The sequence below is a fragment of the Microtus pennsylvanicus genome, chromosome 11, assembly GCF_037038515.1.
Source record: "Microtus pennsylvanicus isolate mMicPen1 chromosome 11, mMicPen1.hap1, whole genome shotgun sequence".
NCBI classification, from domain to species: domain Eukaryota; kingdom Metazoa; phylum Chordata; class Mammalia; order Rodentia; family Cricetidae; genus Microtus; species Microtus pennsylvanicus.
In genome coordinates this window covers 38,712,837-38,725,361 of record NC_134589.1, presented here as the reverse complement: position 1 = coordinate 38,725,361, position 12,525 = coordinate 38,712,837, and the positions used below count along the sequence as shown (strand labels likewise).

General features: G+C 41.3%; 2 protein-coding genes across 7 annotated transcripts in view; one reads left to right on the top strand and one right to left on the bottom strand.

Moving 5' to 3' along the window:
* Positions 1-8,918, bottom strand: part of Cct6b (chaperonin containing TCP1 subunit 6B) — a 38,831-nt gene extending 29,913 nt beyond the window's left edge. For 3 of the 6 annotated variants that reach the window (XM_075942296.1, XM_075942301.1, XM_075942298.1), the window contains exons 1-3: positions 8,782-8,918; positions 6,942-7,005; positions 4,876-5,010 (exon numbers count right to left, since the gene is read on the bottom strand). In XM_075942296.1, the coding sequence (XP_075798411.1) occupies positions 4,876-5,010; positions 6,942-7,005; positions 8,782-8,918 (336 nt within the window). Of the gene's footprint in view, positions 1-4,875; positions 5,011-6,941; positions 7,006-8,710; positions 8,731-8,781 lie in introns of those variants that run through there. The other 3 variants (XM_075942299.1, XM_075942302.1, XM_075942300.1) reach the window with 2 other exon arrangements.
* A 129-nt stretch (positions 8,919-9,047) lies between these two features.
* Znf830 (zinc finger protein 830) lies at positions 9,048-10,662 on the top strand. The gene has a single exon (XM_075991389.1). The coding sequence runs from the start codon at positions 9,071-9,073 to the stop codon at positions 10,187-10,189; it is 1,119 nt and encodes a 372-aa protein (XP_075847504.1). The 5' UTR covers positions 9,048-9,070; the 3' UTR covers positions 10,190-10,662.
* Positions 10,663-12,525: the final 1,863 nt, after the last annotated feature.

Sequence of the window (12,525 nt, the reverse complement as noted above, 5' to 3'; positions counted from 1 at the left end):
ATTTTTTGCTTCTTTATCAAAAATCAGGTGTTCATAGATGTGTGGATTAATATCTGGGTCTTCAATTCAGTTCCATTGGTCCTCCTGTCTGTTTTTATGTCGTTACCAGACTGTTTTCAGTACTGTAGCTCTGTAGTAGAGTTTGAAGTCAGGGATTATGATGCCTCAAGAAGTTCCTTTATTGTACAGGATTGTTTTGGCTCTCCTGGGTTTTTTGCTTTTCCATATGAAGTTGAGTACTGGTCTTTCGAGGCCTGTGAAGAATTTTGCTAGGATTTTGATGGGTATTGCATTGAGTCTGTAGATTACTTTTAGTAAGATTGCCATTTTTACTATGTTAATACTACTTATCCAAAAGCATGGGATATCTTTCCATTTTCTGGTGTCTTCTTCAATTTCTTTCTTTAAAGATTTAAAGTTGTCATACAGGTCATCCCTTGTTTGGTTAGAGTTACTCCAAGATATTTTATGCTATTTGTGGCTATTGTGAAGGGTGATGTTTCTCTGGTTTCTTTCTCAGTCCATTTCTCGCCTGTGTAAAGGAGGGCTATTGATTTTTTTTTTTTTAGTTAATCTTGTATCCTGCTATATTACTGAATGTGTTTATGAGTTGTAGAAGTTCCTTGGTAGAATTTTTGGGGTCCCTTATGTAAACTACCATATCATCAGCAAATAGTGTGTTTGACTTCTTCTTCTCTGATTTGTATCCCCTTGATCTCCTTTTGGTATCATGTTGCTCTAGCTAGGACCTCAAGAACTACACTGAATAGATATAGAGAGAGTGGGCAACCTTGTCTTGTTCCTGATTTCAGTGGAAACACTGGAAGGTTCTCTCCATTTAGTTTGATGTTGACTGCTGGCTTTTGTATATTGCCTTTATTATGTTTAGGTATGTTCCTTGTATCCCTACTCTCTCCAAGACCTTTATCATGAAGGGATGTTATATTTTGTTGAAAGATTTTTCAGCATCTAATGAGATGATCATGTGGTTTTTATTCTTCAGTTTGTTTATATGGTGGATTACATTGACAGATTTTTATATTTTGAACCATCCCTGCATCTCTGGGATGCAGCTGACTAGATCATGACAGATGATTTTTTTATGTGTTCTTGGATTAATTTGCCAGTATTTTATTGAGTACTTTTGCATCAATGTTCATGAGTGAGATTGGTTTGTAATTTTTTTTTCTTAGTAATGTCTTTATGTGGTTTGGGTTTCAGGGTAGTCTCAGACCCAAAATAATCACATAGAAACTATATTATTTAAATCACTGCTTGGCCCATTAGCTCTAGCTTCTTATTGGCTAACTCTTACATCTTAATTTAACCCATCTACATTTATCTGTGTATTGCCACATGGCAGTGGCTTACCGGATAAAGTTCCAGCATTTGTCTCCAGCAGGGCTACATGACTTCTCCCTGACTCTACCCTTCTTTCTCCCAGCATTTAGTTTAGTTTTCCCCGCCTACCTCTATTCCCTGTGCAGGCCCAAGACAGTTTCTTTATTAACCAATGGTATTCACAGCATACAGAGGGGAATCCCACATCACTTGATTTTCTTGAAGAACCAACTCTTTGTCTCATTAATTCTTTGTACTGCTCTTTTTGCTTCTATTTTGTTGATTTCAGCTCTCAATTTAATTATTTCCTGCCATCTAATTCTCTGGGTGAGTTTGTTTCTTTTTGTTCTGGAGTTTTCAGATGTTCTGTTAATTCTCTAGTGTGGGATTTTTCCAGCTTCTTTATGTAGGCATTTTGTGCTATGAACTTTCCTCTTAACACTACTTTCATTGTGTCTCGTAAATTTGGATATGTTGTGTGGTCATTTTTATTGAATTTTAGGAAGTCTTTAATTTCTTTCTTTATCTCTTCCTTGACCCATTGATGCTTCAGGTGAGCATTGTTTAATTTCCATGTGTTTGTGGGCTTTCTAGAATTAGTGTTGCTGTTGAATTCTAATTTTAAGTCATGGTGATCTGATAAGATACACGGGATTATTTCAATTTTTTTTATATTTTGTTAAGAGCACTTGTTGCTCTTACAGATAACCTGGATTCAATTTACAGAGCCCACATGGTGGCCTACAATCATCCACAATTCCAGTTCCACAATGTACTCTTCTGAATTCAAAGGGCACCAGGCATGCATGTGATTGGCATACATACATGTAGGCAAAACATTCACATACATAAAATAAAAATAAACCTAAGATACTTTCAAGTATCAATTCCAGGCCAGCAAGATGGCTCAGAAGGTAAAGGTACTTGCCACCAAGAGGGACAACCTGAGTTTGCTCAGGGCCCACAAAGGGAAGGAAAGAACTGACTCTCACAGGTTGACCTCTGACCTCCACATATAAATAATAAGAGTAATTTTTTCAAGTAGCAATGCCATGAACTATAAACGGCACTTCAGGAACTAATGGGATATGACAACTACACACAAGGCATTACCCTAGAGCTTCCTTTCTCTGGGAAAGACACTCTTATGACAAGTGGTGAAATTTGAAAGAAATCTGCAGACTGGATAATAGAATTCTCTGTAGCTGTTTGATGCTATGATTAATTTCCTGTTTATTATCTATATACTGTGACTATAAATGAGAATTCAGTGATTCTAAAAATTATGCTAAGTGCTGGGAGTACATGACTGTAACCCCAGAGCTTGGAAGACTGGAGCAAGGTGGTAAGTTAGAAGTCAGTCCCATCTGCACAACAAGTGTGAGACCAGACCGAGCTACACAGTGAAAGCTGTCTCTAAACAAAAACAAACAAACAGTGACAACAAAACAGAAGAAAGAAGTCACACTGAAAGTAGGACACATTGCAACTTCCTCTCAACCATTCAGGGAAGAAATAAGTAGCGCTGACTTCCTCTGATTGTTTGACCTTCAAGATCCAACTTAGAAGGAAGCAGTATTACACTCAGAAGAGCTTAGGGACCGAAAGAACCTGGGTATTTGATGGTTGGTTGAACTTTTAAGTTTACCGGCCACAGACCCTACCTTATCCCTTACCGTTCTCTTGTGTGAGATGATGATTTCTGCATAGTTAAGACAGTTTTCGTTAAGTTCCCAGTATTTAAGCCCAATCATTCTAAATGAGACAAGTTGCAGGCACTGAATAGATAATGCCCAGTACTAAATGGAACATAAAGAAGTCAGAATCTCCACTTTGACCAGGTTATGCTTTGCCAAGATAGTCTCTGAATAAGAGGGAGCACTCAAATATTGTAGAAAAGACATCTCCAATGTTGAGGAAAGAGCATGACTGGGCAAAGGCACAGACACAGAAATATGAATGACGACTCCATAGGCCAGTGAAGAGATGAGCGCAGAGAGGTGGTTAAGGAAGGAAGGATGGACTAGAAAAGTAAACACAGGCACAAGGTGAAAACCCTCCAGTAATTTTTCCCCAGTTAATTTTAAAGAAACATAATTTTGTTTCAACTTTAATAGTAACATTTTCTTTTGTAAGCATGATTCATGGGTACATGGGAAGTTTTCTTTTTTTTAACCTTTCTATACATATTTAAATATTTACATTTCTTAAATATTTATTTATTTATTTTGTATACAATATTCTGTGTGTATACCTGCTGGCCAGAAGAGGGCACCAGACCTCATTACAGATAGTTGTGAGCTACCATGTGGTTGCTGGGAATTGAACTGAGGATCTTTGGAAGAGCAGGCAATGCTCTTAACCTCTGAGCCATCTCTCCAGCCCAAATATTTATATTTTTAAAAATACATAATTGCAATAAAAGTGTGAGAGCCCAGTTTTGGATCCATTCCATCTTGACTAAAGATCAGAGTTCAAACCTATTCTTGCTCTTAAGAATGAACAATAGGATGCTTGACCAAAGGTGTGGCTACTGAGAGCTTTGCTCCTAGAAGGCCAGAGAGCAGGATGTTTGCCTTTGGGCATGATTACTAGGTGTTTTGAGATGTAAGGAGGTAATTATGCTTGCTTGTTCCTTGTATCACGGGAGCCTTGTGCCCTCCCCTTTAGATTAGGGTATATAAGGACTTCACAGTGTTAAGCTTGGGGCTTTTCTACAGCATCACTGAAAGCCCTCCCGACTCTACCTTCTGTCACTTGTCTATTTCTCTCCCCAATCCTCACTCCCCTCTCAGGAACTTATGGACCAGGAAAACCTCAGTCCCAGCAAAAAGGACATTACTTTGTTGGAAAATAAAAATCGGTTTCCACTTATGACTACCTAAGATTATATTTTTTTTTAAATTTATTTATTTATTAAAGATTTCTGTCTCTTCCCCGCCACCGCCTCCCATTTCCCTCCCCCTCCCCCAATTAAGTCTCCCCCCAGCCCGAAAAGCAATCAGGGTTCCCTGTCCTGTGGGAAGTCCAGGGAACCCCCACCTCCATCCAGGTCTAGTAAGTTGAGCATCCAACCTGCCTAGGCTCCCACAAAGCCAGTGCGTGCAGTAGGATCAGAAACCCATTGCCATTGTTCTTGAGTTCTCAGTAGTCCTCATTGTCCGCTATGTTCACTGAAACAATGGGGATGTTCTATTGGGAACTCACCAAGGCCAGCTGGCCTGAGTCTGGAAAAGCCTAAGATTATATTTTTTTAAAGTCCATTTTTTAAAAAGATTTATTTATTGTGTATACAGTATTCTTAGTACTCTGCCTGCAGTCATGCCTGCAAGCCAGAAGAGGGCACCAGATCTCATTACAGATGGTTGTGAGCCACCATGTGGTTGCTGGGAATTGAACTGGGGATCTTTGGAAGAGCTCTTAACGGCTGAGCCATCTCTCCAGCCCCCTAAGATTATCTTAATTACAATTAGTTCATATTCTCTAAAATTAAACTTAAAAAACTTTCTTTGAAATAGTATGAAATTTTAATACCTCAGAAATGTAAAGATCGGCTTGCTTGAGCAGTTCCCCAATGATCAGGACATTGGAGGTGGTGCCATCTCCTGTGACTTGGTCCTGGGCTGCTGCTACTTTCGCTATGATGGAAGCTGTTGGGTGCTGAATTTGCTGGAAAAGGTAAACACTGATTTAAAAAGACAGGGACTATGATAAAGAAGGCCACTAAACCCAAGATAACCCAAGGGTCAATAGTAAAATTAAGAAACAAACTTCATGTTGCACATTTACAAGTTTTACATTATCAATATTTAGTAAATGTCAAATCCAAAATTTTAAAGTTGAGAATTAATGAGGTTTGAACATTTTATGAAAGTCTTTGCTTAAAAATGCAATGACATTTACAAGAAAAGATTAAACCCTTCAATCTCAAAGATGAATACATATATGAAAATGGCAAAGGACTTTTTCTTTTTCCATGATTACAAAGACTATAATGAAGTGCTCCAAAAAGATGCTATTAATTTGTAAGTATCCCTAAGCTATTAGACTCTATAAACATTTGAAAATAGTCAAATTTCATTCTGTTGATGTTTAGTCCAACAACCATATCTCAAGAATGTAGTTTTTAGCTGACAGCCTTATCTTAAAAATACAAATTGTGAGCCTGGCATGGTGGTAGAAGCTTTTAATCCTAGCACCCAGGAGGTAGAAGCAGGTAGATATCTGTGAGAAAGGCCAGCCTGGTCTACAGAGTGAGTTCCAGGACAGCCAAAGATACACAGAGAAACCCTGTCTTGGAAAAAAAAGAATAAATACACACACACACACACACACACACACACACACACACACACACAAATTGTGGAGGGAGGGTAAACTGTGGCTGGCATGTAAAATAAATAAAAAAATTAATTAAAAAAATACAAAATTGTGGTGCCAGCCGGTAGTGGTGCATACCTTTAATCCCAGCATTTAAGAGGCAGATGCATGTAGATCTCTGTGAATATGAGACCAGTCTGATCTGTAGAGTTCCAGAACAGAAAGGACTATATATAGAGAAATCCTCTCTCAAAAAAAAGAAAGAAAAGAAAAGAAAGAAAGAAAGAAAGAAAGAAAGAAGAGAAAGAAGAAACTGTGGAACTAGAGAGAGGGCTCAGCCATTAAGAGTATGTTCTGTTCTTCCCAAGAAGTGGAGTTTAGTTCCCACCACCCACAACAGGAAGCTTACACTTGCCTTAAGTCCAGCTCTAGGGACCCTTTTCTGGCCTCATCAGGCACCAGCATACACGTGGCATACACTCATACAGATAGACATTCATACGAGTAAAATTTAAAAATCAATAAATCCTTAAAACTACAAACTGTAAAGCTGAAGCTACCCTTAGTGGTAAAGAGCACTTACCTAGCACATGAGAGGGCCCAATGCTCAATCCCTAACATTGCAAATATTATTTTTAAAAAAATTTACAAGACAAGGCTTCTCTGTGCAGTCCTGGCTGTCCTGGAACTCACTCTATAGACCAGGATGGCCTCAAACTCAGAGATCCAACTGCCTCTACCTCCCAAGTACTGGGATTAAAGGTGTGTACCACCAAGCCTGGCTAAAAAAAAATTCTTTCCTTTTATGTGCACTGATGTTTTTCTTGGATGCATGTCTGTGTGAGAATGTTGGATTCCCTGGATCTAGAGGTACAGACAGTTGTGTGTTGCCATGTGGGTTCTGAGTATTGAAGCTGGGTCCTCTGGAAGGACAGCCAGTGCTCTTAACCACTGAGTCATCTCTTCAGCCCACAAAACTATCTTTAAATAAATAAAGTTGCATATGAGATACAAAGTGTACATTTCCCCTGCAATGTTGAACCTAGAATCTTGTACATGCTAGGGAAGTGCCCTACCACTGAGCTGCATTCCCAGCCTGTGTGCCATGTTTTTAATTAAGGCTTATAAATTTTATTAAAGGCAGCAGCAGATGGGCATTGTATAGAATGCCTGAGTCCAACACTCCGGAGTCTGAGGCAGGATTGTGAGTTTGTGGCCAGTCATGGTTACACAGGCAGATCCTGTCTCAGAAAAGAAAATGAAGAAGAGCATTAGCTCACCATCTCATGAAGCAGTACATTGCCGTCTTTTGTGAGTTTGATATCACCTGCCCCTGAAACAAGCCTGTTCAAAGAACAATGGTACTTATTAACTCCACAAGTCAAGACTCAAAAAACATTCACTCCCAATTCTTGCCATTCACTGTTCTAAACACAGATGACTGGGCTTGGAAACTCCACATCGAACGGGGTGATACTGTGGTAATGACTGCCACTTGCAGCCCCTAGAATTATTTCTCCCAGATGACCTTATAGTGATTTCATTCCAAGTGGAGCATTTATGGGCTTAGAGAGTAGTTGATGGGTCATAAACATTGCCTAATGAAAAGTATAAAACAATGCACAAATCTGCAAATTTCCTGTACGATTTTATTTTGGTAAATGTCATAACTCAGTCACTGAATTTAGTTGCTGTCATCCCTGCATTTATTAGATGCACCAAGCTCTGCCAATTCCACAATTTAAAATACCTTTGAATCTTAGCCCCTTCTCTCCAATTTTATTATCATTTCTAGACTGCTTAGATAGCCATCTTGTCTCCAAATTTGAATCAACTCTTTGCACTATATTTTTCTAAAAGGCAATGTGACTTAGTTTCCTGATAGACAGCCCTCCCTTCAATGATTTTATGTCCTCCACCATCTTCAAGGTAAAATTCAAAGTAAGTTAACAATAACATACTTGTCTCTGTGAGTTCGAGACCAGCCTGGTCTACAAGAGCTAGTTCCAGGACAAGCTCCAAAACCACAGAGAAACCCTGTCTCAAAAAACCAAAAGAAAAAAAAACAAACAATAACATACTTGGCCTTTCCCAAACGCTCTTGTTCCATCGCCCATCATTCCCACAGTAGGTCTTCCAGTCCCCTTAATGCATTGTAATGTTTGTTTCTGAGGGATTTACACCACTGAGAGACCTTTAGTCCTTTCACCAACTGCCCAACTCATTCTTCTACAACTCTGATCAGACATCACCTGTTATTTGAGAGGTTTTTCCTTCAGCCATTAGTAATTGGACCCCTTTCCTCTGTAAAATCGTTTGCATCTATATATAATTGACCCACCTGTCACTACCATGTCCTTGAGATGCTATCTCAAGAGCTGCAGAGATGGCTCAGCAGTTAAAAGCACTTACTGTTCTCGCAAAGGATCTGATCTTGGTTTCCAGCACCCATATCAGATGGCTCACTCAAGTTCGGGGGATCTGACACCCTCTGACCTCTGGGAGCATCTGCACACACCTCGTGCACATAAATTCAGATAGGTGCACACATATAAAATAAATCAAACTTTTTTTTTTTTTTAGAAAAGAATAGAAACTCTCTCATTTGTTTTCCCAGCATCTGATGTTAAGTGGCCTCGTTTACTACTAATGTCAGTGTGCTCATTCCTCTCGGGGTGCCACTTTGCTAAGAGACCTTTTCCTCTCCCCATTTTCTTTTCTTCCTGTGTAAAACAATGGTGCTAAATAAATGTATGTCCAAATGGATAGATAAATATAAAGAACTCTAGGTACAGAGAGTTGCAGGAACTTGACTACTAAGTACTAACATGATAAAACTTGAGTTTGAACCTAAGCCTGCCTAGCTCCAAAGCGAGTGGTACACCACATTGCCAAGTCACAACAATCCGGTCTATGGTGGGGCTGCAGTCCAACGTTTGCTGAGCGCGCGCACAAGGTTAAATACATCCCCAAAAGGAGAATGGTGAAGGAAGCTCCAGAAGCGTTCGAGGCTTAATGCGAGAGGGAGGAAAACTGCAGCTTTGTTCGCAGGTCTTCACTGAACATCATCGGCCCCAGAGGGCGCCGCGACAACCCACACACACCCTAGCGGCATCTCACATTTTTAGCGCGCCCTTAGGACCCAAGGTCGGCCGCAGCACATCCTGCAGCCCTCGGGCGGCGCAGACATTCACAGCCAAAGCCGCCCGGCTGCGCGTCACCTCAGCCCCAGGGTTGGCGAGTTTGATCGCTGCCATGGTTCAACGGTCCAGCCCCCAACCTGCAGACACGGAACCCTGGCGCCACGCCCACCCTCCTGAGCTTCGGCCAATCGGCCCCATAACAGGAAGTGACGCTATCACGCCTCGCCGGTTCAGAAGCTAGAACCGCCTGACTCTCTGACGCAAACATGGCGTCCTCCGCCTCCGCTGGGACTCCGGCGGGGAAACGGGTGGTGAATCAGGAAGAACTGAGGCGGTTGATGAAGGAGAAGCAGCGCCTGAGCACCAACCGGAAGAGAATAGAATCCCCGTTCGCCAAGTACAACCGTCTGGGGCAGTTGAGCTGCGCGCTTTGTAACACTCCGGTCAAGAGCGAGCTCCTGTGGCAGACCCATGTTCTGGGAAAGCAGCACCGGGAGAGAGTAGCCGAGCTGAAAGGCGCCAAGGGAGCAACCCAAGGCCCATCGGCCAGCGCAGCACCTCAGCCCATTAAGAGGAGAGCGACGGATGTGGAGAGCCAAGACACCAAGAGAGCCAAGGCCTCCGTGGGACCTCAGGTACAGCCCTCCACCTCGGCCTCGTCTGCCAACTTTGAGAAATCGGGAAAGGAGGCCGCTAGGGCAACCTCCAGTAAACCTTCTGGACTCGGTTTACTCCCTGATTATGAAGATGAGGAGGAGGAGGAGGAAGAAGAGGGGGGTGGAGAAGGAAGGAGGGACAGCAGCAAGCATTTTACAGATGCACAGGGCAAAGACAAAGAACACTCGCTTGTTCCTCCGAGGGAGACAACAAGCAATGTGCTGCCAAACGATCCCTTTAATACAAACCCTCCCAAGGCCCCCTTAGTTCCTCATTCAGGTTCCATTGAGAAAGCAGAAATACACGAGAAAGTGGTGGAAAGGAGAGAGAACACCGCCGAAGCATTACCAGAAGGGTTCTTCGACGACCCTGAGGTAGACGCAAAGGTCCGGAAGGTTGATGCCCCAAAGGATCAGATGGACAAAGAGTGGGACGAGTTTCAAAAGGCCATGAGGCAAGTCAACACTATTTCCGAAGCTATAGTTGCTGAAGAGGATGAGGAGGGACGGTTGGACCGGCAGATTGGAGAGATTGATGAGCAGATAGAGTGCTACCGTCGAGTGGAAAAGCTGCGTAATCGCCAGGATGAGATAAAAAACAAACTTAAAGAGGTTCTGACCATAAAAGAATTGCAGAAAAAGGAAGAAGAAAATGTGGACAGTGATGACGAGGGAGAATTACAGGATTTGCTGTCTCAGGATTGGCGGGTGAAAGGGGCTTTGCTGTAAGGTTTTGAAGATCCAGGTTGTCCATCATTCTCGGCTGCCCCGTAAAAAAGTGCTGTGTCCTAGTACTTGGGTTACTCGGTCCTTGGGTACCCTGAGTTGTTGAGAGAAAATAAGCCACTGAGCAGTAATACTTTGGGGAAGGTACTGCGGTGCTATTTATTATAAAATATTCGAGGTAAAAGTTTGTGACATTTTTGAAATTATAACCGCAAATCGCCAACTTTTTTGCGTTTACAGGCATAATGTTGATGTTTCAGTTGTAAAATCTTAAATTGTAAATACTGTACGTAGCAAAGTATATATTTACATAAAGTCACTGTTTGAAACTTATAAATAGAAATCAGACAAAAAAGACACACGTTTATATGACCTCGATGTACATATATATTTTTGAGCCTTAAACTCCCAAAGGTTGGGACTTTGGGGAGGTTATTTTTAAAAGGCTACTCATAAACATATATATTTTTCTTAAATCGGTGAATGAGTATTTTGTTTTCAAAAACATACTTCGTGAGATCACTGAGAACATGTCAGAAATGCCCAGCCTCCTTAAGCCAACATTTCTTTTGATAAGACCAATGACTGTGAAGTGTAGGTCTGTATCACCTGTGAAACTTCTGATTATGCGTAGACTGTTGAATCACTATGGAGCTTTAGTGTGAACCTTAGCCTTAGATTCCATAAATGAGGTTCAGATGACAGTATTCTTGAATGTTCCCAGGTTATTCTAATATATTCCCAGGTTGGAGAGCAGCTGCCCTGTGTCCAAATCTGTTTCTCTATTTTCTCAGAATTTGTTTTCCTCCAACATGGTCTGTAAATTTGCTGTACTCCCTGCCCCTGTAGGCACACTATCCAAGGCCATGGGAACGCAAAGTTTGTACCTTTTATTTCTACCCCATTGAGTCTGAAGCTTGATTTTTGTGGTAAATTAGGCTTGTGTTTACAGGTTCTTTCAATTGTAGGAAGACGTTTATGTTGCTTAGGAAAGCAGTGACAGTTGCCTTACACTAGCTGTTGATAGTTCGAGATGTTCAAAAGGAAAATAAATAGCAGTGTTTAATATACAGCGTGTTCAAATTTAATAATAGCTAAGACATACTGTTCTAAGTATAAGCCAGACAGGACCCCAAGTACTTTACATATAGTAACCCATTCTAGTTCCGACTCTCTAGGGGGAAGCACCAAGGAAAAGGGTCTGGAAAGCCTTGAGAACTGGATGTGGTGACTCACACCTGATACCCTCAGCTTTAGGGAAGCTGCAGGAGATGGCTGAAGTTTGGGAACAGCCGGACTACCTGACTAAAGTGAAAAAAAAAGCCTTTAATTAGGCAATGTAAAAATAAATGGAGGATTTTGGTTTTGGTTTTAAACAGAAGAATTGTGTGGTGATTGGATGTACTCCAGTTGTATATGGTACAGAAGGGACACAGGACAAGGGACTGGGAGATTATGTGGAAACTACGTCAAAAGTAAAGTGACTGAGACTGGTTAGTTACGGACCATGTGGGAGAAAGTAACAGAATTTCTCAGGAAAAGCTAACATTTCAGTGATTAGAAGTAGAAGAAAATGAATGTAGAAGGAATAAGGATAGGATGCCAAAGGATGTTCTAGATATGGCTATCAGGAAGACTGTCTGGCTGGTGTGTGCCACACATTAGTAATCATGCTGCCTGTGACACCAAGTCTGAATTCTTATCTGCCTACTGATTAGCGATAGCCATTTCACTTTGATAGGCACAAGGGGTGAACCTGACCCAGTTTTCAGTTCTTTCCGCATGCAGGAAAGTAAAGGTGGCTTGAAAGGTGAGTGATGATCTGTAGGAGCACCTTCATTACATACGAAGCTGGGTGTGGTGGGTCACATCTGTAATTCTAGCACTAGGAAGGGCTGAGGCGGGAGGACTCCTGTCATTTTGAGGCCATATATTTGACAGTAAGATGACATCTCAGAAATCAAAAGTGCAAAAATATAAACTATTAAATCTAGTGGCCATTTTTAAGAGAAACAGGTAAAGTTAGTTTCAGTGTTTTATTTAGCCTGCTATCTCTAAAATGTTCAATTTCAGTAAGTGATATTTAAAGACGACTACTGAATACTTTTGCATACATTTGTGAAATCTTTTTTTTTTTTTTTTTTGGATTTTTGAGACAGGGTTTCTCTGTAGCTTTTGGTTCCTGTCCTGGAACTAGCTCTTGTAGACCAGGCTGGCCTTGAACTCACAGAGATCCGCCTGCCTCTGCCTCCCGAGTGCTGGGATCATTTGTGAAATCTTGAGTGTATCTAACAACATACACATTTTAAGGCCCAGTGGCCATTGGTGACTAAAGGCTT

Coding starts and splice junctions, on each gene's coding strand:
- Znf830 (XM_075991389.1), top strand. CDS start 9,071: ATGGCGTCCTCCGCCTCCGCTGGGACTCCGGCGGGGAAACGGGTGGTG.